General features: G+C 39.6%; 1 protein-coding gene across 3 annotated transcripts in view; it reads right to left on the minus strand.

Moving 5' to 3' along the window:
- Positions 1 to 23,899, minus strand: part of PCNX2 (pecanex 2) — a 264,024-nt gene that overhangs the window by 166,411 nt on the left and 73,714 nt on the right. For all 3 annotated transcript variants that reach the window (XM_075995467.1, XM_012738242.3, XM_012738240.3), the window contains exons 14-15: positions 21,661 to 21,771; positions 20,470 to 20,561 (exon numbers count right to left, since the gene is read on the minus strand). In XM_075995467.1, coding sequence (XP_075851582.1) covers positions 20,470 to 20,561; positions 21,661 to 21,771 — 203 coding nt within the window. The remainder of the gene's footprint in view (positions 1 to 20,469; positions 20,562 to 21,660; positions 21,772 to 23,899) is intronic.

Raw genomic sequence — 23,899 nt, forward strand, 5'->3', positions numbered from 1 at the left:
TGGGCAGGCCTGGGTTTGAATCCTGGTCCTGTCTTGAGCTTTACAACCTGGCTAAGTTGCTTAACATCTCCGAGCATTGGGTTAGTCTCCTCTTCTTTAACAAGGGAACATAATACCGACTCAAAGGTGGCTGCGGGCATGCTTTTCTGTAACCCACGTCATTTTTCTGAAGTTTTTGACATGGGAGGACTCAATGCAGCCCCCACCTGGAGATGGGCACCAAGTGATCCCGGCCAGACACCCGGCTGTCCCCAGAGCTGTTTCCTCCTCCCCGTCCCTGCTGTCCTCTGAGGCTCCATTGCCACAGAAACACCTTGTCAACTCCTCTCCAATCCTTGTCTTCCTTCTACTGCATCCTACATGGGTGAGGCCTCCACTGTCATGTTCCACAACAACAGTTAACGCTGCACAGTGGGAGGCTCACTCTCCGGTCTCCACTCCCTCCCCCGCGCTACCGCCTCCACACAGCGACAGGGGCCTCCTCTCCCATAAGGCCAATTGGATCATGTCATTGCCCCTCACTCAGTACCTTTCAGCGATTCCTCATCGCCTATCAAGTGAAATCTACCGCACAGGCAGCTACAGGAGCCCCGCTTTGCAGCCTCATGCCTCACATGTAGGAGACGCACAGCAGCAAAAATCATAAAGATAAGTTACTTCCTGCCTCCCTGCCTGTACACACATGGTTCCCTCCGCACAGAGGGCTCTTCTGCCCTGCCCTTCCAACTCCCCTTTAGATGGTGAACTCCTACCCATACTTCAGTGCCCAATGTAAGAAGTTCCACCTGCTCAGGGCTGCCTCCTCTGACTTCCCAGGCAGAATGGAGCGCTCCTCCTCCATGCATTAAAATCACCTTTAGGATTAAGATAGCATTTAAGATATCTCATCTGTTTTTCGTGGGCATAGGCCCTGCCCCTAATGTGAGAGCCCCTGCCACAGAAGTTGCACATACCCATCTGCTAAGTCACGAGGACATGACTTGGGTATGTTTTCACTGAACCGACAGAGGAGACACAGTTCTTTCATTATGTTCCACAGTGAAAACAACCTGCAATGAGACTTGTTAGCTCTAATTCTAAGGCCACTGGTTATCTTTGTCCTCGTTAAAAAAGATATTCTGATGCCACCTAATGGCCCAATTGCCTTCAAGATACAACTTGCACCACTGTCCCTGAGTAGCCTCTCATGTGTGTCCGCGCCAGCCCACCAGGACACCTTAGGCGCCTCTCATTGAGTCCCACTGTTTATTTGTCTGACTCCCCATCAGACAGTGGACTCCCTGTTAAACAGTGGACTCTAACAACAGGCAGCCTTGCACCTTGCCTTGCACCTCTCTTTTCCCTACACCTGGCACAAATGTTAGCACACTGGCATAGCCTTGAGAGAATGACTATAAGGTTTCAGCTCTCCTAATGACCTGTATGGACAAGAATTTTCAGCAAGAAAAGAAGACAAAGGAATTGAGTAGCTTCCATCGAATGTGGATCAGGCAGTACACTGCTGAGGAAGCAATGAGATTATCAGAGAAAGGCAATGCCTTGGCTTGGTGCTGCTCATTTTTTCATTCAAACAGCACCCCCAGTAACTTTCAGAAAAGTTATTTTGAAACTTGAGTTTCATGCTTTCCTGAGAGTCTATTCACCCGACATTCATTCACTCCTATAGTGTGCCAGGCACCCAGAAGCACAAGTGTGAGCAGGACAGACCAGGGTCTTGGGAAGGAAGGACACATGAGTGATTGCAGTCAGGTATGACAGGTGAGGTGACAATGAGCTGCTCTCAGAGCACACTAGGCAGCCACAAAGCAGAAAACAGAGGCTAAAGTGAGTGAAAGGAATGGGATTCAAGTGGAGCTCTGCACAGAAGAAATGCAGAACATGGTCCTTTCCCTGCAGAGGTTTCTGGAAGGGTCAAGTAGGTGAATGGAGCTGCCCTCTTCCATCCTCACATCGACGCCACCCTGTGCTCTGTCCATCCACTTAGGGATTCTCTTCTTTCATTTCATAGATGGCTGCCAAAAAAAAAATAAAAATACAAAAAAGAAAAGCCTGCTAACTTCTGTTTCCTTCCGTCTACTCCTCTGCGCTTGCCAATGATGTGTATTTAATTTACAATTTTGTGAAGGCAAAGAGTTTTCTCTCACATGCAGCCCACAAAAATGCAAACACTGGAGGCAATCACTATGGGATAGATTTAGTAACTATGACCATGGAAGTAATTCTCAAGGCGTGGAACAGAGAAAAAGTCAAGGAACAAGTGTTGGCAGAAGGTGACTCCCAGGTTCACCTACTGCTGGAATGAACAGCTCTGCGGAAGGCACTTAACTTCTCAGTGGCTCAGCTTCTTCTCCTGCAAAAGGGGCATGCTGACACCTTTCCGAAAGTACCGCTGCAATGATTTAATGAGATCTGAAACAGCCTTGCACCCTGCAAAGTCTCACATCACCATGACTTCTGTATTAATTGGAAGAGAAAGAGTACCCATGATGGATGATCTTTGCAGACAATAAATTAAGTCCAGACTCAGAATATATTTAGATAATTAAGTTTACCTACTTTTAGTCACCCAGTACCCCTTACCTAATTCTTTTCTCATTTACGCTCTACTGTTTAATCAAACCTCTTCAACACAAGCGCCAAAGGACAGTCATACTTCACTAGTCCCAAGGGACCCTCCCTACCAATATAGAATAAAATAAAATAGCAACCGATAGAGAAGGGAGTGGGAGTTAAAAATAGCAAATCACAAACAATGAAGTTAGAGAGGAGCCACGTTGTCCCCTTTCCTTCCGCTTCCCAGCATTTATCTCAGCCCATGACTATGCGTATCGATACGTGTGACTACTGGATTGAATCTGATCCATCCACTGGGCTGAGCCCATGGACAGCAGGTGTTTGTCTGTCTCACCCCAGTGTACTTGCAACACCTCCTGCACAGCCCCGGGCCACAAAACGTGTTTAATAAATATGAATGGAACAAATGCACTGGATTTGAGCAACTATTTCATGCTTACTATAGAATGCAGATATAAGAAGCAAAAACAACAGGGATGATTTTATTTAAGTACCTACAAGTACAGAGCAGGTTGGCCTTTCATGGTGCAGAACAGACGTTAGAAGCATGGGCTCTGGCATAGACTGCTGGCTTCGGTCCCAAATCTGTTGATGGCTTGCCCCTAAGACACTGGGCAAGCTATTAAGTCTCAATCTTCTCATCCAAAAAAAAAATTAATAGTATTCTTCCCACAGGGTTGTTGTAAATATTATATGAAAAACTGTGTGTAAAACGTTAGCATAGTAGCTGGTGTAAAATGCTCAGTAAACATTTGCTATTACCATGTGCTTCACTAGGCTACATCTGGGGACTACGGACTGCAGTAGATTCACATTTCCTACATAAATTAGAATCAATATTGAGTACGGTCCTTCTCTAGGAGACAGAGGGAAGAACAATGATTTTTGCAGATTCCTCTTCTCTCTCCAATTCTACACCAGCAGGATAAAGTGACAAATTTTTCCTTCAACAATATAAAAGCAAAGGAATGTCAGAATGGCATACTGATTCTTCCAAGAAAAGGGTGGGATGAAGGGTAGCAGGGAGTCCATATTCCAGGTGCTGGTTTGCATGTTTTCTAGCCCAACCTCAGAACTCCAATACAGCTCTTTCTTGGAAACAACTGGGATTCTCTGAGTTGTGACAGATGGTAACAAGGCAGACCACCTGGATCTTCTGAGGCTGTCTCCTGGAAATTCTCTCTCTCCAAGTTCTTAACTTGATTCATTTCTTCAAACTGATGCAGAAGTATGCACACACATGGGTGCGCACACACACAAATCTCAAGTGGAAGACTGGTCTCCCAAGGAAGCAAGGGCAGAAAAGACCACTTGGATATCAACATGAGTTATTCCTGCATGTGCAGAGTGCCAACATTTTCAAAGCCACACCATCTTCAAGAAAGAATACTTTAGTTTTGGAAGCAATCTCATACCTGAGCTAATCTCACCCCCTCAAATTATTCACCAGGCAAGGAGGCAGGGAGAATGGAAGTGGTAAGACAAGTACGAGGCTTCGCCAGCCCCTAGTTCAGGGCTCCATGTACCTTACCACCTTAAAGGTGTGCACAGATTATGTAAGCATCTCACCACTTCCCATTTTAAAACATATTGGTATGTTTTGAGTAATCACTCTAACTTGCAAGCTCCCAGCTTTGCAGGCTCTTCTGTCCATTTATTCTCCCTCCAGGCAACCGTGTTTGAACATCTATTCAGGCGTCTGCCTATTTCGGTGCTTCTTATAACACATGGTAGAGCAGAAGCCCAGGGGGTGGAAGGACTGACTTTCTCTGGCAAGGACTCAGGGGCAGCTTCATGGAGAACCAAGTCATGGAGCTGGGTTATGTAAGATGACCAGGAACGAGCCGCAGAGAGCACGTTCCAAGTCATGGAAGGATGCAGTGTTCGCTGGCTGCATGAACTTGGCTTCACTGGCTTCACTCTCAAGCATGGGCCTGGTTATGCTGCGGGGTGGGAACAGTCGGGTGCCATGCTGAAGGCAGGACTCGTAAAACATGAAGGAAGATTACCAGCATAGATAAAAGAGGAGAAAGAGTCAAGCTTGAAGAAAATACATTTAAGAGAAATCACCTTGATTTTTTTAAATCATCCTACAACTTTCCACATTGGGAAGAGGGGCGGCTTGTTCTCATTGACTTTGAAGATCGAACAAAAAGGAAATATGCTTCAACATCAGCAATGGAGTTTGATGGTAATTTAAGGAAGAAGTCCCTGACATTGATGATAGATACTGAAGTCACAATTAGGGAAACACTAACTAACATTGCCTTTGCCCAAATTATTTTCTTTCTTTCTTTTCTTTTTTTTTTTTTTTTTGAGACAGAGTCTCGCTTTGTTGCCCAGGCTACAGTGAGTGCCATGGCGTCAGCCTAGCTCACAGCAACCTCAATCTCCTGGGCTCAAGCGATCCTGCTGCCTCAGCCTCCCGAGTAGCTGGGACTACAGGCATGTGCTACCATGCCCGGCTAATTTTTTCTATATTTATTAGTTGGCTAATTAATTTCTTTCTATTTATAGTAGAGACAGGGTCTCACTCTTGCTCAGGCTGGTTTTGAACTCCTGACCTCGAGCAATCCGCCCACCTCGGCCTCCCAGAGTGCTAGGATTACAGGCGTGAGCCACCACGGCCGGCCCAAATTATTTTCAAATGGGACAGATATCTACCTTCAAGAGTTAGGAAATAAGTTTGCCTGAAAGAGAAGGAAGGAAGAGAAACTTGCTGCAAGTTTTTAGTCTTATGTTTTGCCGTTTTTAACAGCTGCACAATTTATCCCCCTTACACACACACATACATACACACACAACTAAATAATCAAATTGGATCTAAGAAAGAGGGAATCAAGATAAACTACCTCTACCCCCATTTTTGTGTTCCTCTCTCCTTAAAATCCCAATTACTCCCCAGGTTGCCCAGTTGTTAACCGCCCCTCCAGGCCCTAGGCTACCTGCCCTGGCCAGACTCCTCAGGCAGTCTGCCCGGTGCACAGGAGAAACCCGGCACTGAGACTGATTGGGGCGGGAGTGGGGGATGTTCTAGAATATCAGGAGCATCTAGGAGCCACTATCTCAAAGGAGTTGAGCTTGTCAAGTCAGAGATGGGGTAGGCAAAAAGAAAAAAAAAAAAAGAAAATGCTTTTGAGGATGTTTTTACTTTACTTTTTACTTGGAGACAGAGAAGGAAATACTGACATTTGAAGAAGAAGAGACCAATTTAGGGATTTTGGAGAAAACTGATCAAGTATACCAGGCATTGTACCCAAAAGACTTTGTTGAGTGCTCAGTTTCGTTTCTACAAAGAGAAGCAGAAAGGAGAAGTCCTTGCTGGAATTTCTAGATGAGTTTTAAAAATCAACCTTTATATTTGAAGCATGTAAGTATTATATTAGTTTTGTATTGTGTTTTATGTTATATGTATTATTTTTATTATACATATACACACGACGTTCAAATACACACACACGTATATGAAGATTTTGGAGGGAGATAAGGTTTTAAACGACTCGTCACCCACAGATAATGAAGTGTGTATCATGGGACAGTTTGCTTCAAAATGAACATCTCTAATTGCTCTGAGACGCATCTCATGGGTACCTAAGTTGGGAATAACATGGATTGATGAATGCCAGTTTCATAAAACTCCCACAGGTTTTAAAATATTTTTATGAGGTAGAAATAAAACTGCCTAATAGTCCTACAATTCTGTGGTAGATTTCATAGGCATTTGGGAATTACTTTGATGAGAAGGTATAGGGTGGTTCAGCTTTGTACAAAAGCACACTTTGAAGACAGTCTTATTTCAGCATTTTTTTCTTAGACATTTTAGATGTCTCTTATGATGGAATTTATGGGACAGAATAACTGAGGATTTGGTTTGAAAGTGAATGCAAACAAGCCAAATTCTCACTTTGCTGTGCCTTTCATATCAGGCTTAAATACTTTCTTTTTAAACAAAAAGAAATGGATTTTTCTTACCATATTAAACACAAGGGCATTTCTGCGATTCAGGTTTTCATATATCCTAAAATAAGAACTAGATCGTATCACTTTGACTCTGATGTAAGTCCTATTTCTAGGTCTATTTTTGACATGCATCTCATCTTTTTAAGTCAAGGGAGCTCTGTGCCCATAAAGTTACAGAAATTTACTAAGATCAAATGCGTCGCCCAGTTCTCAAACTGTGTTCTCTGTTCACACTTCACATGTGGCCCTCAGGTTGTCGTATAGCTGCATGAGTGTGCGATGGACACACCCTGGGCTCTGGGCTCCTGCCACGCTTAGCGTGTATCACTGCAGCAGCTCCTGTCCTTCCTCGTGGACCCTGCACACCCTGAAGGGGCTCCCCAAGTGCCCAGCACTGTGTCGAATTCACACCAGATAGTCAATAAACGTCCCGTAAATAAACGAACAATCATGTTAATAAATACGGCAAGTCAGACTTCACTGTTCGCTAAGAGGAGATTCTTCTTATTTCATACTGTTTTTCATTTTGGTGAAAAACACCATATGTTTACGAGTCAAGACAATATTTCACTTTTAGAAATAGGTACTGGAGAAAAATGAGATCATTAGCTAGCAAGACAGAATGACAGGTCCCATGTATCCAAGTCTATCTATATCTTCACAGATAAATATAGAGATACATACGCTGAACAACTTCTGAGCTACCATTATTCTTCCTGTTTTATTCCCTAAATGAGTGCCAACTGCCACCAGCAAAGTCATTCTACTCAAGCCTGAGGATCATGATAATTCAGTGTTAACTGGGTTTGGGGGGGCTAATAATACTTTTTAAATTTCCAGGAATGGAGGCATGACAGAAAATAGAAAACACTAACTTCATAGATAAATATAGAGATACACACAGACACACAAATATGTGTACTTTTGAGAAAACACTGACATTTAGTTTCCTTCTCATAGCCTTCTTCCAAGTTACTTGTAGTTATTCAATCAAATAATTTATAGAACACCTGCAAATGGCACACATGGAACTAAGCTAATAGGATATAAAAAAGAAGCACATGGAAACTGCAGTGTGTGACTCTGAGGAGCAATGAAAAGTGTGTATCAACAACAACAATGTACTGAGCAGTGGTGTGACTGGCCACTTAACTTATGTTACCACATTTAGTTCTTAGAACACCTGAAAGAAAAGTATTGCTTATTTTACACAAGAGGAAACAGAGTCTTTTACTTTACTAGTTATTGTGGTGTCTATATTTTTCATATAGAATTGACTGCATACCCCAAAACCCCTAAGTATTGAGTGAACACCAATAGGACAATATTGTCCACAGGATTCTGGAAGAAAGAAGATAAACTTCTGCTGGCATCACTGGGACATGTATGTCTTCCATCACTACTAAGATGACCACAGCTCAAACCCCAGGCCTAGGAATCTCTTTGCTACCCACCCTCTCCCCTCTGTCATCTCTCACTTCCCATCGGCCACTGAATCCTACCAATGCTGACTTCGCTACATTTACCAGATTTGACCCTTGCATACTCAGTGTGTACTACCAAAACCTGAGTCCAGATCTTAACTTCACTCAACAACTGCAATTCAATTGTGAACAACTTCTGAGCTACCATTATTCTTCCTGTTTTTTCCCTAAATGAGTGCCAACTGCCACCATCAAAGTCATCCTACTCAAGCTTGAGGATCATGATAATCCAGTGTTAACTGGGTTTTAAGGGGACTAATAATACTTTTTAAATTTCCAGGAAGGGAGGCATGACAGAAAACAGAAAACACTAACTACCTACCTAACATCCATTTTCCCTCCTTCCTCAGTAGCGAAAACATCCTTACCAGTTGTTCAGACTGCTAAAGGGCTCGTAATTCCCACTCCCTTGGAGCTAGAAGTGACAAAATTCTAGCCATAAAATATAATCTGAACTCTAATATAACTAAAAGTGAGTTAAAATTTAGGTTTTATTTTCAAATGTATTACTGCTAACATTATTACCATTGTAGTCTTCATTATCATAACCAACTATCTATGCTAATAATAGTTACCATTTGTATCAGTTTTCTATTGTCATGTAACAAATTTAGAACCTTAAAAAAACACACACACATGTATTAATATTATCTCGCAGTTCCACTGGGTCAGGAATCAGGGCACGGCCTGACTGAGTCCTCTGCTCGGGGTCTCTCGAGATAGAAATCACAATGTTGGCTGGACCTCTGATCTTATCTGACACTCAGGGTCCTCTTCCAAGCTCACTGGTGGTTGGCAAAATTCAATTCCTTGAAGCTATAGAATTACAGTTCCTGTCTTCTGGCTCCTGTCTGCTGGGACCCACTCTAGCTCCTAGAGGTTGCTCTCAGGTCTTTGTCATGTGCCCCCACATGAGCAGTTCACAGCCTGGCTGTTTACTTCTTCCAGGACAACAAGAGAGGGTCTTTTCCTGGCCCTGGATGTTGGACCCTCTTTTAAAGGCCTCTTATGATTAGAACAGACCAATTCAGGATAATCTCCCTTTTAAATTAAATTTTATTTTACTTTTAATTGATACAAAATATTTTACATGTAAGTATTTGTTACATGTACAGGCTATGTAATAATCAAGTCAGGATATCTGGGTGTCCATCAGCTTGAGTATTTATCATTTCTATGTGTTGGCAACATTTCGAGTCCTCTCTTCTAGCTACTTTGAAACATATAACACACATGGATGAAAGAAACTGAAGAGGATAAAAACAAATGGAAAGACATTCCATGATCAGAAAAATTAGATCATTAAAATGATCACACTGCCCAAAGCAATCTATAGATTCAATGCAATCCCTATCAAAATACCAATGTCACTTTTCAAAGAATTATTAATAGAAAAATAAATCCTAAAATTTGTATAGAACCAAAAAAGAGCCCATATAGCCAAAGCAACCCCGAACAAAAAGAAGAAATCTGGACACATCACACTACCTGACTTCAAAATACATTACAAGGCTACAGTAACCTTGCTTAGTATTGGTATAAAAATAGACACATAGACCAACGGAACAGAATAGAGTCCAGAATTATACCTACACATTTATAGCCAACTGATTTTTTTCATAAAGGTACAAAGAAAATGCACTAGGGAAAAGGACCCTCTTTAAAAAAATGATGTGGGGAAATTAAAGATATTCATGTACAGGAGAATGAAACTGGACCTCATCGTTCTCCATATACAAAAATCAACTCAAGATGGATTAAAAACTTAAACATAAGACCCAAAACTATAAAACTACTAGAAAAAATAACCACAGGGAAAATACTTTAAGACATCAGTCTAGGCAAAGATTTCGTGGTTAAGGCAAAAAAGCACAGAAAACTATAATAAATTAAATTTTAACTTCAATAAAAGCTAACTGGTGAGGGACTTTTGACTACATCTGCAAAATCCCTTCAACTTGGCCAAATAATGTTAACCTAATCACAGGAGTGACAGCCCATCTTTTTCACAGGTCCTGCCCACAGTCAGAGGGAGGGAATTATACAGGATGTGTATACCACAGGGTAGAAGTCTTGGGAAAATCTTAGAATTCTGCCTACTATACCATCTAACAGGAACCCTTGAGCATCAATTTAATTTCATTTACTTCTTATAACATCCATGTGAGATAAGCATTACTAATCCATTATACAACGGAAAAACCAATGTGACTTAGTTGTGTGCCCTTAGGCAGATAATTTAAGCACTCTGTGCCTCAAGTTCTTGGACACTAAAATATAAAAATGCTTATATCTTCCTTATCTACTATTACATGGAGGTAGAATAAAAGGCTAATGAGGAAACACCTGGGAAATTATTTTGTAAATTAAAGTACCATTGATCTGCAAGGTACCTTATACCCCTGTGAATTGTTCTTTCGACTAGACAAATATAATTGCACTTCAAATGGGGTAGGAAAGATGGCACAGAAGGAAGAAGATTGAGAAGACACAGATTTGGGGATCTGGGTGTGTAATATTCAGTAAGTTTCTCTCTCTGGACCTTCATTTCCTCATTCTAAATAATAAGATGAAGGAATTGGAGTAGGAGATATCTAAGATCCACTCTAGTGCTAAGAAAAAAATCTAGAACTATGTGTTTGTTTTATATCTACAATTAGATTTTAAATCCTTAATTCCAGGACAATGCCATTGTTTTAGTCTGCAATTCTGTAGTACCTAGAAGAAACATAGGAAAAACTCTCCCACAAGCAGTTATTAATGATGCTTGGGAAACATTAAATTATAATAATGTGTTTCAACCTCTGGATCCCCTTGCCATCAATAAAATAGAATCTCTTTGTAAGAGATAATAAAAAATAGAAATCATAGTTTATCCAGACATATAGAAAGCCCAGCTAATTAACTACTGAGCCATTTCTCCAGGGAGCAAATATTCTGGTTGTTTCTGTATATCACTGTCAAATACTATTTAAGTCAATGAGGGAGTCCATTTATATGTTATTTGCTACCATCTTGGATGAGTCAAAGAGAATATGAAATTAAAAGAGAAATAAATTTTTCTTTCCCTAATTAATATTCCAGAGGGCAAAATTAACTCACAGTCCCTCAATCTGCTTCTACCAAGTGATAATAATAAAAATCAAGGGAATAAATACATATCCAGACCCACATAGAGAAATATATCTTCGGCAAGGCAGCTGACATGCTGAAAATGTTCACAAGGACCCATCAATCTGTCACGATGCAGCAGAGATAAAAGGAAAAAGAATCAATTCCAGCAATGTAAAGAGTGAGCATAAAAGGCATAAACAAAAGCATCATTAAACAAGTGGAATCACAGCTCTGGGTAAGTGGGAGTTAGGTTGAGGGTGGGTGAGCTTTTCTTGTTTTCTAAGGACCCCCTTGCCAATTTGCTAACCACATTCATCGAATTCATGGTATTTAATAGGTGCTGCATCTTATAGTGGAAAGTCAATCTGAGACCATTAGAAAACTCAGGACTTACAAATGAGAAGAGAGAGATACAAATTGCTCTATTTTTACCAAAAGGTGTTTCGAAATATCGCTAGAACATTAAGAATCTGTTACAACAGACTATGCTATTTACTGCAAGAGATCTTTGTTTTATGCTGAGCAAGGAAGTATATACCTCCCTGAGATAAGTTAATAAACCCTCCCTGAGATGAGTTAATAAACCTTCCCAAAGTACTTCAGTTCCACCTGGTCAAAAGCCTGTTTCGACACCTAAGTAAACCCCAGAGCCCGTGAAGTGTTTACTTCCATCAGAGAGCTAGCAGTGTGCTTTCAAAATAGAATCTGTTTACTGTGATCCAAAGATTACTTATGCCTATGACAAGTCACAAACAGCATGGAAAACAGAAATAAACAAAAGTCTCAGCCCAGGATAGTAAATTGAGTTTATCTCTTGGGCCAGCTCTGATTGGTTGGTACTGGCTGCCTGTTGTACCGTCTGGGTGTCCTGAGGAGCTATAGACTATGGACGTCAATCAGAAAAAAAAAATGCTGTGAGCAATGAGCAATGTCTGATATAAAAATAAAGCCAGCCATGGGGAAGTGAGGAAATAATAACCCCCCAGCCCACAAATTCTATCTTTATTAATATCAGATTCTTCAATAGTTTCCAAAACCCGCCAAGAATTTTTCAAGAAAAAGTCATGTAATGAGGCCGAGCGCGGTGGCTCACGCCTGTAATCCTAGCACTCTGGGAGGCTGAGGCGGGCGGATTGCTCGAGGTCAGGAGTTCGAAACCAGCCTGAGCACGAGCGAGACCCCGTCTCTACTATAAATAGAAAGAAATAGCCGGGCATGGTGGCACATGCCTGTAGTCCCAGCTACTCGGGAGGCTGAGGCAGAAGGATTACTTGAGCCCAGGAGTTTGAGGTTGCTGTGAGCTAAGCTGACGCCACGGCACTCACTATAGCCAGGGCAACAAGCGAGACTCTGTCTCAAAAAAAAAAAAAAAAAAGTCATGTAATGATCCATGAATGTATATTAATTTTGATGATATTTAAACTGGTAATTATGAGTGTTTGGCATTTGTCAAATGAATTGGGTTTTCAGAGCAATTTTTTTATAAATTAAAAATTTTCACGAGTTATTCCTTTGCAGAAAGCATCCTGAGGACTGAAGAATATTCCGTTTTCCATAGATTCAACCATGATTCTACTATCAATGAATTATTTTTCACTATCAAATGAGTTTTACCTGCTCGAAAGTATGAGGCATGTGACAAAGGTTCACCATAATTCAAAGTTTAAGCAGAGGTGACTCAACACAGATAGCATTGGAGAACTCAGCTGGCTGAGAATAAGAAAGGTGAAGCTTTTGGTCTGACCACTCATGGAGTGATTTGGGAAGTCAATTTGTTGAACTTTTTGATGCCTATGTCTGCATCACCACTGGGGCCATCGGCTCATCTATGGCACTCAACATCTCAGAGCTAGATGATTCTTTTTTCTGTAAGTCCCCTTCATATGACTAGTATTTTTATTAAGTGCAATATGCCCACTGGATCAAAAACATACCTTTTTAGCTTTGCATTAAAAATTGTCCATAATTTTGATGTATCAAGTCCAAATATCCAATCTGTTCTCTCATTCACCATTAGTGGGTTTGATTTCCTTGCTGCTTCCTTTGCCTGCTATGGTCATTCACTCCCAACTCTGATGAAACTGTTTCACATGCTTGACTGCACACTCAGGCCAGGTTCTCAGCTCAGTGATAAAATGTTTGAAGGCTGAGCTAAATGATCACCTTCTCCAACTGATTTCCTCTTTTCTGATCATCCACAGTACAAAACCATCATTGATGCATGTTAAGCTCCTGAGAAGGACTGTGTTTTTTTCTCCTTTTGTATCTCAGTAGTACCTGGCAGAGTCACTGCTTAACAAGTAAATCTATGTTGACTACCACTGAATGTGAATGAGCTTATGCATCAGTTACAGAGAGCTTGCATGCTCCCATTTCCATTAACCAAAGAAAATGATGTTTGTATCTGACACTGTTTGCTCTTCAAGGCCGCAAAGAGGGGAAGAAGCAGCATGGCATCCCGGTCAAAATGGCATTAAGAACACAGGCAACCAGCCCTCCCCACCAAACCTCATGAATGTCCAACAAAACATTCAAAAAGAGAAAAGCCTTAATCCACACTGGGAGCCAGAGAAGGTGCTTGCACACAAGCCACAAACACTGAGGAATTTATGCCAGACCTTACATGATAGATGGTACTAGACTGAAAGAAGCTTGGGAAGTTTGACAGATGATCCCAATTCCTGCTCTCCACTTCAGAGACAGTAGTTTACTGAAGAAGGAAACATGAAAAGATCTTGCTAAACCCCTGCTGTCATCACCTGTAATAAATGAGAGGTGAGGAGGGCTGGAAGTGAGGGTAGACCAAAGGATTGGCAGATATTTCACTGCTTGGACTTGCATGTATGTGGTGAACCCGGCTGTCTTAGAGGCAGCAGGAGTTATCTGCTCAGGTCATGGATGGGGCAATTAGAGCCCAGATGATAGGACAGAGATAACCACTGTCCCAGGTGTTCCATTCATATCTACTGCCCGTGACGAGCTTCCCGATGTAACTACCAAAAGCTCCATCAGCCTAGTAGTAGGTTACTGGAGCATGTTTGTTTTGTGTTCCTCTCTTCCTGTGTTTTAGACCTTCCTGTGTTTAAGTACCTCTGGAAAGATCTGGTTGAGGAGCCTGAAAATTTTCCAACAGAAGCCAGCTCGGTTCCTACAAGACAAGTCACAAAACCTAATGACAACGTGAACGGACAAGTGACATAACTACATTATATGGGTCAGGTATAAAAGATGATAAGCCGTGATGAGACCTGTGAACTTGGGGTGGCTGTGGGTGACCATTCACTGTCAGCAGGTTGTCACTAAATGAGAACGTGAGACCAGGGTTGCCAGAGCTTCAAAATGTCTAAAAGAGGTAAAAGAATCATATTTTTACCAACTGTCCTAATTTTAAATGTTGGCTCTAAAATTAATTTAAACACTCTACAGGCCAAACACAAAATAAGTCTGTGGACTGAAAAGAGACAATACTAGGTTGTCAAAGACATATTCTCACTGTGAAGATGAAGAAAAAAACACATGACAAACAAAAAGCACCCTTAAAATGAGATATTTCTCTAAAGAGACTACATAAAGATGCTTTGTGAAACATATTTACATCAAAAAACAAGAAATATTTCCGATTTAAAATCTCAATAAGATTCAGAAATATACTAACACTTTACAGCTAAGCAAGCAATTATGAAGGGAGAATCATATGAATGCCAAATTTCAAACTGCAATTTAACAGTAAACTGAAGAGTGAAAAATGCAGAAAATAGAATGTGTAACTGTAAAATTAGGATAATAACAGACTTGTCTCACAGTTAGGCTGTGTGGAGTAAATTATATAAAATACATAAAATAACTAGCGCAAACAAAATAAATTCTAGAGATCTGTACAACATTGTGTCTATTAATAACAACACTGTATTATACACTTAAAAATTTGTTAAGAGGGTAGAGCTCATGCTAATTGTTCTTATTACAAAATATATACATTTTAATATATTGATTATTTATATTTGTATATAAATATTATATATGTTATATATACAATTTATATGTAATTTCATAATTATATATTTATATATATATAATAACAAGTATAACTTCTCAACAAATACTTGCTTTTGTTGTTACTGAAATAAACTCTAGAAAATGTGCAATCTAGAAAACTAGAAATTCTAGAAAATGTACAAAGGAAAAATATAAGGAGAGAAAAATCATGAAAAAAGAAATAAGAGACATGAAAGACAAGTAAACGTCTGTGAAAAAATAAATCAGATTATACGAACAGAATCAACAATGCCATTAACCGAAAAATAACAGGGGGAACATTTCCTAAATATGAAGAGTCCTCAGTACGGAAAGAGAGAATGGACACAGTGCTCCAGAAAAGTTAAAGAAAGAGAACCATGCCTAGTCATCATCTATTGATACTTTTTGAAACTTCATATGATAAGAAAAAATTCTACAAGAATTCAGAAAAAAAATTCAAGCTAATCTCATTCTTTTCATCCTCAAAACTAAATACTGACAACCAATGCCTCCAATTTAGATGTAAAAATCCATAAGAATATGGCATACACCCTGACAATAAGAAAAGGCCAGATAGTTTACAAAAATCTCATCTTTAAAATAACTGTGATTAATATGTTAAAGAGTCTGGTGGAAAAGTTAGACAACATGGATGCACAGATGGGAAATTGCAAAGAGAAATGGAAACTATCAACAGATGGCAAATGGAAATGCTGTGTATTATAAACATGATATAAACAATCCTTTGTTTAGTTTATCATTAGAGTAGACTCAGCTGGAGAAAGAATCAGCAAACTTTGAGATATGTTATTAAAATTATTCAAATTAAAACCTCAAGAGGAAAAAAGAGTGAAAAAAAGAATATAGCATACAAAAGACATTGAACAATATTAACTTATCTAACATGTATATTTGAAGGCCCAAAAAGAAAAGAAAAAATCGAACAAGGCAGAAGACATATCTGAAGTGAAAAGGGCTGAAGATTTTGCAAAACAAGACACAGATCAAAGCAGATCAGAGAACCTTCGTAGAATAAAAAATAAACACCTTACATTCCGTCATACATATCATTATCAAACTGCCAAAAACCAGAGAATAAAGAGAACATCTTGCAGGGAGTCAGAAAAAATAGAAACATCACTAACAGAGGTACGTATATTGGAATAATCACAGATCTTGATCAGAAATTATACAAGCCAAAAGAAAATGGGATCACTTCAAAGTACTCGGAAAAAAAGAAACCTATCAATCTGAAATCTGTACCAGTGAAGATACCTTCCAAATACGAAGGCAAACTAAGGAAAGTTTCAGACAAAAGCTAAAAGAATTCACTAACAACAGACCTGCACCATGGGATTTGTTAAAAAATGTTCTTCAGACAGAAGAAAAATGATAGCAAATGGAAAGATGAATCTAAACAAGGAATGAACATTGGCAGAAATTGTAAAAATATAAGGTAAATAAAACATAATTTTAAAAATATTTTAAATATCTTCACAAGACAATTGACTGCTTAATGAGAATATAAAATAACACATATTCCATCTTAAGAAATTAAAAAATCCCAAATATTACTATATGAAAAGTTCAGTAGGAACAGGAGTTCTTTTATATAAACTGTCTTGGAAGGTATAAGAAAGCACTTTGCAGCTCACTTTATGAGGCCATTACCCTTACACCAAAACAAGACAAAGCATTACAAGAAAATAAAAATTAAAGAGCTAGAAACCTCATGATCACAGACATAAAATTTCTTAACAAAACATTGGTAAATGAAATTGGGTAATATATAAAAAGGACAGTATATTATAACCAACTGGGGGCCCATCCTTTAAATGCAGTGTTGGTTCAACATTCAACTGTCAACTGATATAATTCTCCCATCAATAGAATTAAAAAAATATATATGTGTATATATATATATATATATATATATATATATATATATATATGGTCTTCTAAATAGATGCAGAAAAAATATTGGCACAATTCAATATAATTTATGATTTAAAAAAACTCTCAGCAAACTAGGAATCTAAGGTAAATTACTCAGTCCATTAAAGGGAATCCAGAAGAATCCCACAGCTCATATCATACTCAATCATACTCAATGGTGAAAGACATGTCCCCAAAGATTGGGAACAAGGCACATATGTCTGATTTCAGCACTTCTAGTCAACACTGCTGTGGAGGTCCTGGCCAGTGCAATAGAGCAAGAAAAAGAAATCAAAGGCATATAGACTGGAAAGGAAAATAAAACTGTGTTTACTGTCAGACATAAACTATGGTAGAAAATCTCAAGTTACTAAAAAGCTACTGGAACTAATAAGTTTGTTTAGCAAGGTTGCAAGATACCAACATAAATATTAAAAGATCAATTATATATACAATCAATAAACAAATTAAAAGTCAAATTATAAAGCGCAGTTCCACTTACAATAGCATAAAGCCTGTAAAATGTGTAGTAACTGTGGGCTGTGGATTGAAAAGTATAAAATATTCCCAAAAGAATTAACAAAGGCCCAAATAAATGGAGCATCCATGTTCATGGATCAAAAGACTCAATATTGTTAAGATGTCAGTTCTCCACAAATTTATCTATAAATTCATCATAATCCCATAAGAATTTCTGCAACATTGGTAGGAATTGACAAACATATTCTGAAACTTACTTTTGTCTCAATAATAGGGCATACAATACGATTTAAAAATGAATAAGACTGAACAGCTTTTTCACAAATGAAGATACCCAAATGTCAAGTAAGCATATGAAAAGATGTTTAACACTATTCATTATCAGAGAAATGCAAATTAATACCACCATTGGATACTGGTCCACATTAGGATGGCTATTATTTTTAAAATACCAAAAACTGACAGTACGAAGTGATGGCAAGAATTTGGAATACTTGGAAATTTCAAAGGTTATGTGGGTTGTGGGGAAATGAAAGATGGAACAGAAACTGGATAACAATTTGGCAGTTTCGTATAAAGTTAAGTAGAGACCTACCATTTACCCCAACAACCTCACTCTTGGGTGTTCACTCAAGATAAATAAAACATGGTGTGGAGAGAGGACTGACTGTAAAGGATCATGAAAAAAAATTTTAGATGGTGAAATTGTGTTCTTTATGATGATGGGATGGTAATTATTTGACTACATACATTTGTCAATATACATTTAACTGTGCACTTGAAATTAGTGAGTTTTACTGTACATACTTTATGCCATGGCATATTGGATTCCAAAAAGTTTCAAGGACGGAAATCAGATCAATGGTGGCCACAGGTTGAGAGTGGGGGAAGAAATTGACTACTAAGGGATTTGAGGGAATTTTTCAAGTTGGTGGAAATATTCTGTAACTTGATTGTGGAGTTCTTTACATGACTACATATATTTGTCAAAATTTACCAAACTATATATTTTAAAAAAGATTTTTAGCCTGACTTAAAAAAATTAATAAATGAATAATAACAAACAACAAACAAACAAATACTGGAATACAACAGAGCAATATATTAAGGCTCCCAAAAGACAGTAGAAATATGCTCTAAGAAGTACAAGGACTCACAAAGATATACAACTAATATGTACCTGTAATAATTAAAAATAAAATAAAACTAAAAATAACTAAAAAGAAAAAAAAAAAGAAGTACAAGAATCCAGAAAATACCCATCCACATACTTTTCCTGAATGTAGTGAAATACCTGGGGTCTTGTGATTGAATGAAGAAATGTAGGTCAAAAGAAAGAATACTAGAAACACTGATTATATAATTGCTGGTCTACATAGCAGTATAAATGTGATAACAAACATGACCACCATGAGCACATAAATTACCTTTGTGTGTTAGAAAAAGGAACCTTTTCCCCAGCACCCCCCTTTTTTCTGAAAGAAAAGGTCTATATACGGGAGGCTGAGGCAGCAGGATTGCTTGAGCCCAGGAGTTTGAGGTTGCTGTGAGCTAGGCTGACGCCACGGCACTCACTCTAGCCTGGGCAACAAAGCGAGACTCTGTCTCAAAAAAAAAAAAAAAAGGAAAGAAAAGATCTATATAGAAGTGATGGAAGGAAAGAGGGAGGGAATGATTTCATTGATTATTACAGATAAATTAATTAAGCTGTGAAGCAATTTGGATATATAAATGTTGAATCCTTTCCCTTCCACAAAGGGAAACAAACAATTAACTTTCTGCCACTGACAATGATCGGTTTAATAAGATTTTAAGTTAATCTTTTGAAAACGTTAGTTAAGAAATGTTCAGGTGATTTATACACTTTGGAACGTATATGATTGTAATGTACTCTTTCACATTCAGTTTTTGTTTTATCAAAGGAGTATTAGTAGTTTAAAATGTTAAGTGCAGGGTTTCTACAAAGTCCAGAAATACGTATAATATTAATATAAATTTTACTGATTGAAGTTGCCCCTGATACTATGTGTGCAACTCTTTTCAGACCTCATGGCCACCCTGTAGTTCTACAACCCGGAGATGAACAGTGGTCTCCCCTGCCCCAATTCCTGCTTCCTCAAGGCAGTGACCTTCATCTATTTCTCCTTCTCCTATTTGCCTCCATGCTGCCAAATAACACACTTGCTTCACTGCTTCTTGATTGTTTTTCAGTTTAGATGTTATTTGCTGACTTTCTACCATGGAAGACAGGATTTGAGCTCCCCCAACACACTCCGTCTCCCCATTCTTCCGTAATAGATCCAGCAGGACGACCGTTCAGATCACCTTAAATACCGGCTGAACCATGTATGTAGAACAGCAACTTTTCTTTTCTGATACAGCCTTTTGTCTTCCCTCAGTCAGTGTTTATCTTGTTTTCTCCTCCTCTTAGGCTTCCCTTGCCGCCAGGCTAGGTTTCCTCTTCCTCCATCTGGATTAGTCCACAGTCCATCTGTTTTCCAGATTCTAACATTTTGTGGCTGTCACATCCTCTCCTGTTCTCTCGTCCATATAGCTTTATGCAATTGTACCTTTTTACCATGTCTGGAGTAGCATTTCAGGAAGCGAAGGCAAACACGTGGGTTCCCCCAACCGCCCTGTTGAGCGGGAGCCCTCCCAGTGCCAGTGCCTGACTTTGGCAACAGGACACCTGCAGAGGAGAGGCCAGGCCAGCGGCACCGGGTCTAACCAGGCATCTCTTAGCCTGTCGTCTGACACCGCTGACACCCACCTGGGCCCAGTTACTCCCTGATCTGCTCAGATCCCATTTCTTTTGCAATTGGAGAAAACATTCATTTACTTTTAAAAAGACATTGATTTCATGAATTTGAGAGGAAGGATGATGGCCCATGGTCCTCACACCTACCTTCACGGCGCTGAAGCAAACTGCGTGGAGCAGGGCAGCAGCCAGGACACTCCGGGCTACGCTGTACACAGCCGAGGTTATCCCAGACACGGCTGCAACACAAACATCAACGGTTCTTTTCTAGACTGGCTATTTTCAAAATCAACAAATGTAAGAAAGCAAAGAAATGGTTGTAGCTTTCAAATGCAGCATGCCACCTGAGGGGGGCAAAGAATAAACCTAGGGGACCCACCAAGGCACTGGGTGACTCACAGGGCAAGCAAGAGACTAACCATTTAATTAAAAAATCGAGAGGAAAACAGGAAGAACCTTTACGATGTTCTTAAAAGACTGTCAATGTCTCAGAAGGAAGGTAGGGAGACAGCATGCCTTACAGTGGAAAGCTGCTGACCAAGGAGAAGATCTGAATGGCAACCTCAATAGAAGAAAGGGGAAGGAGGAGGAGAGAGAAGGGAGGAGGAGGGAGGGAGAAGGAAGGAGGAGGGAGAGGCACTGTGCAAGTAGTGTGTGTGTGTGTGTAACAGAGGTGGTAAAAGTAATTGCTTTATGTACATTATTTCATTTAATCCTTACAACAACCCTATGAGGTCAGCATGTTTACTTCCATTCAGAGAAGAGTAAGCTGAAAGTTAAACAACCTGCACAGTATCTCCAGGTAAGTGTTAGGTGAAATTTTACCCATCTTAGTCTCAATCTAAAGTACTACATTAAAAGAGAGTCACGGTGATGGTTTAGAGACACAGGTCATCTGTCTCTGCAGGTACACACACAATACGCACTCACAATGTCACACTCACAGGCTCACACACTCATATACTCCCAGGTTTATATGTGTGCATGCCCAAATACACACGCGCACACACTTACAACCACTCACACACACACTCATTCACACAGACTGTTTTTCTAAGGTACTGTTTGAAGGGTGCCTAACTATTCCAAATTGCAAAGAATTCTAAACTTCCTTGTTTCTTTGCTTATGTTCAACTAGGCTAGGTGGACCACTTCCAATTTGGCTAAATGAATCCTGATGCGCACATCATTACCCTTCCTGACTCAAAGTGATGTCCTTTAAATGCTCAGGACAAACAACATCCAACTATCCATCCCCTTATCCCCTGCCCAAGGCCATTTAGTCCTTATCTGAGCTACAGCTGCCTTTACAGGAAGAGTAGAATGTAAACGACTTACCAGAACCTCCAAAAAACAGCATGTCAATTTGTTCCAAAAGATAAATGCAGAAAGTGTTGATTTGCGGGAAGAGCCCAAGGAGGGAAATTGCAGGGAAGCAATATAAAAATACTGAAAATGAATAAACACAATTGATGAGAAGCAGGTAGTTACTGTCTGTCACCAAGGTTCCTGACACAATGCCGCCCACCCCTTCCAGGCCGCCCCACCCAGGAACACTGGGGGCAATCCTACACTCCTCTCACTCCAGGAAACTGGAGGCTGAGATGGAGCCTGTGGGGTCCCGAAGAAAGGATTGCAGACAGGCCCAGTACTGAGCAAAGACCTCTGCAACCGTGAGTGAGAGTAGACTGTCTTTAGTTTGAGATGGTGGACTTGGACTTGGGGGAGATAAGGGTGGGAGAAAGGAAATTGAGAAAAGTACAGGAACGTGCAAAAACACAGGACAGGAGTTACCAGACTCCCTTCTTGCATGGGAGTGGGGAACAAACACTGGAGCCAAGGGTTCATGCTTTGTGCTGCTCATCTCAGGTATTTGAGTGACTAAGAGTCTAGTACATTCTCAACACTGATGGGAGACTTAGAATTAAGGGAGAGCTCAAGACTCTTGCAGAGGAGTCAGGGAGAGTGAGAATGAGCTAAGTAACTGCAGCGCACTGTGGGATGAGCCACTGACTCTAAAGTGGATGGAATCACCCAGTAGATGAAGTGACCCGGCTGAGGAGGGGGAGATTGTGCAACCTCCCATTGTCATAACAACACAACTGCACGACTGGTGAAAACATTGGTGGGTTATAACGCAATGTTTCAGAGAAAAAATTTGTTAGAGGGAGAAAAAAAATAGTGAAGTTGTGTTTTACAGCAACTTTCCTATCATCCTGTCTTGCTTAGTTCTATCCGAGTTGGGTTTCACAGAAACTCCCGTTAGCAGTGCTTATGACACATCTGTCCTTTCTGTCTGGGTAGAATGTCAATGAAGTTTGATACTGACAAACCTTAATAAAACTAAGGAAATTTGATTTGAAATCCAGTATGTCTAGACATTGGAACTCTGTCCTAAAACTGCCCATAAACCACAGTGGAAAATGGGAGTGGGGAAGACAAGGGAGTGTGTTCCAGCTATTTCTGAAAAACAGAAAACACAAACTTTCTACAGTGAATTTATAGGAATGAGAGTATTTGTATGTCCCATTCTCTTTTAATGTTTGGTTAAAACAGTTGGTTAATATTATTTGGTTAAAATAGGCACCACCCTTGCTCACAAGAGGGTAAACTATGTCACACGTACTTAGTTTTTCCTTCTCTCGTGTCTTTTTTCTTAAATGCTCCTCGTTATGGATTGAATTGTGTTCCCCTTTATAATATTTGGTTAAAAGCAAGTACGGGACACAGGAGTACAGAACTGCTCCAACTCTTTGTGAAAGTAAAATTTTCTGCAATGAACACGGCTATGATGACAGGACCTTTGCTTGAAGTTGGAGCCATGTTTTGATACACATGGTGACTTTGTTGTAATGACATTTGCGGCAAGATTTCAACCATATTGTATAAAAGTAGAGCATCCGAAAGCAGGTTTTCTCACTCAAAGTGGGCAATAAGACACAACACTGATATGTTAGACATAATTATATAAGACAATTTCTTTTCCAATTTTTATAAATGTAACTCAGAGATATGAAAGATATAAGAAATAAACAGAAATTTCATTACAGAACATGTAAGTCATGAGCATTGAAATGTTAGTCCATAAACTTCCAAGCAAACTGAGTATTTCCTCTTCTCTTAACTTTGGGGCTCAAAACCTGGTAATGATGATTTTATGCTATGCTATACCATCCAATTCCAGGACAAGGGTGGAAGGAAGGTGCGATGAGATTAGTTTGCCCTCCGCAGTGCTCTGTGTGTGTGTGTGTGTGTGTTTGTGTGTGCATTCACATGTATGTATATAGAGAAAAAGACTACACTGAGAATGAAGAACTACAGGGAAGAGTCTGCATGTGGAATGATATTAAAAGGCAGCCAAATATTTGAAGCTATTCAGCAAATCATAGGTAAGGTGGTATTCTCTATAAGAAATACATTAGCCAATGCAACAAACAAAAACTAAAGTGAAAAGAATTGGGACATGATAAATAATGGCATGAGGAAAATAAAATGGCAAGAGACACCAGAAAGCCATCACTGAAGGTGCTCTGGCTGTGGGAGCAGAATTGGAATTTAATGAAATAGCAGTCGACGG

This window comes from Microcebus murinus, chromosome 19 (genome assembly GCF_040939455.1).
Source record: "Microcebus murinus isolate Inina chromosome 19, M.murinus_Inina_mat1.0, whole genome shotgun sequence".
Lineage (NCBI taxonomy): Eukaryota > Metazoa > Chordata > Mammalia > Primates > Cheirogaleidae > Microcebus > Microcebus murinus.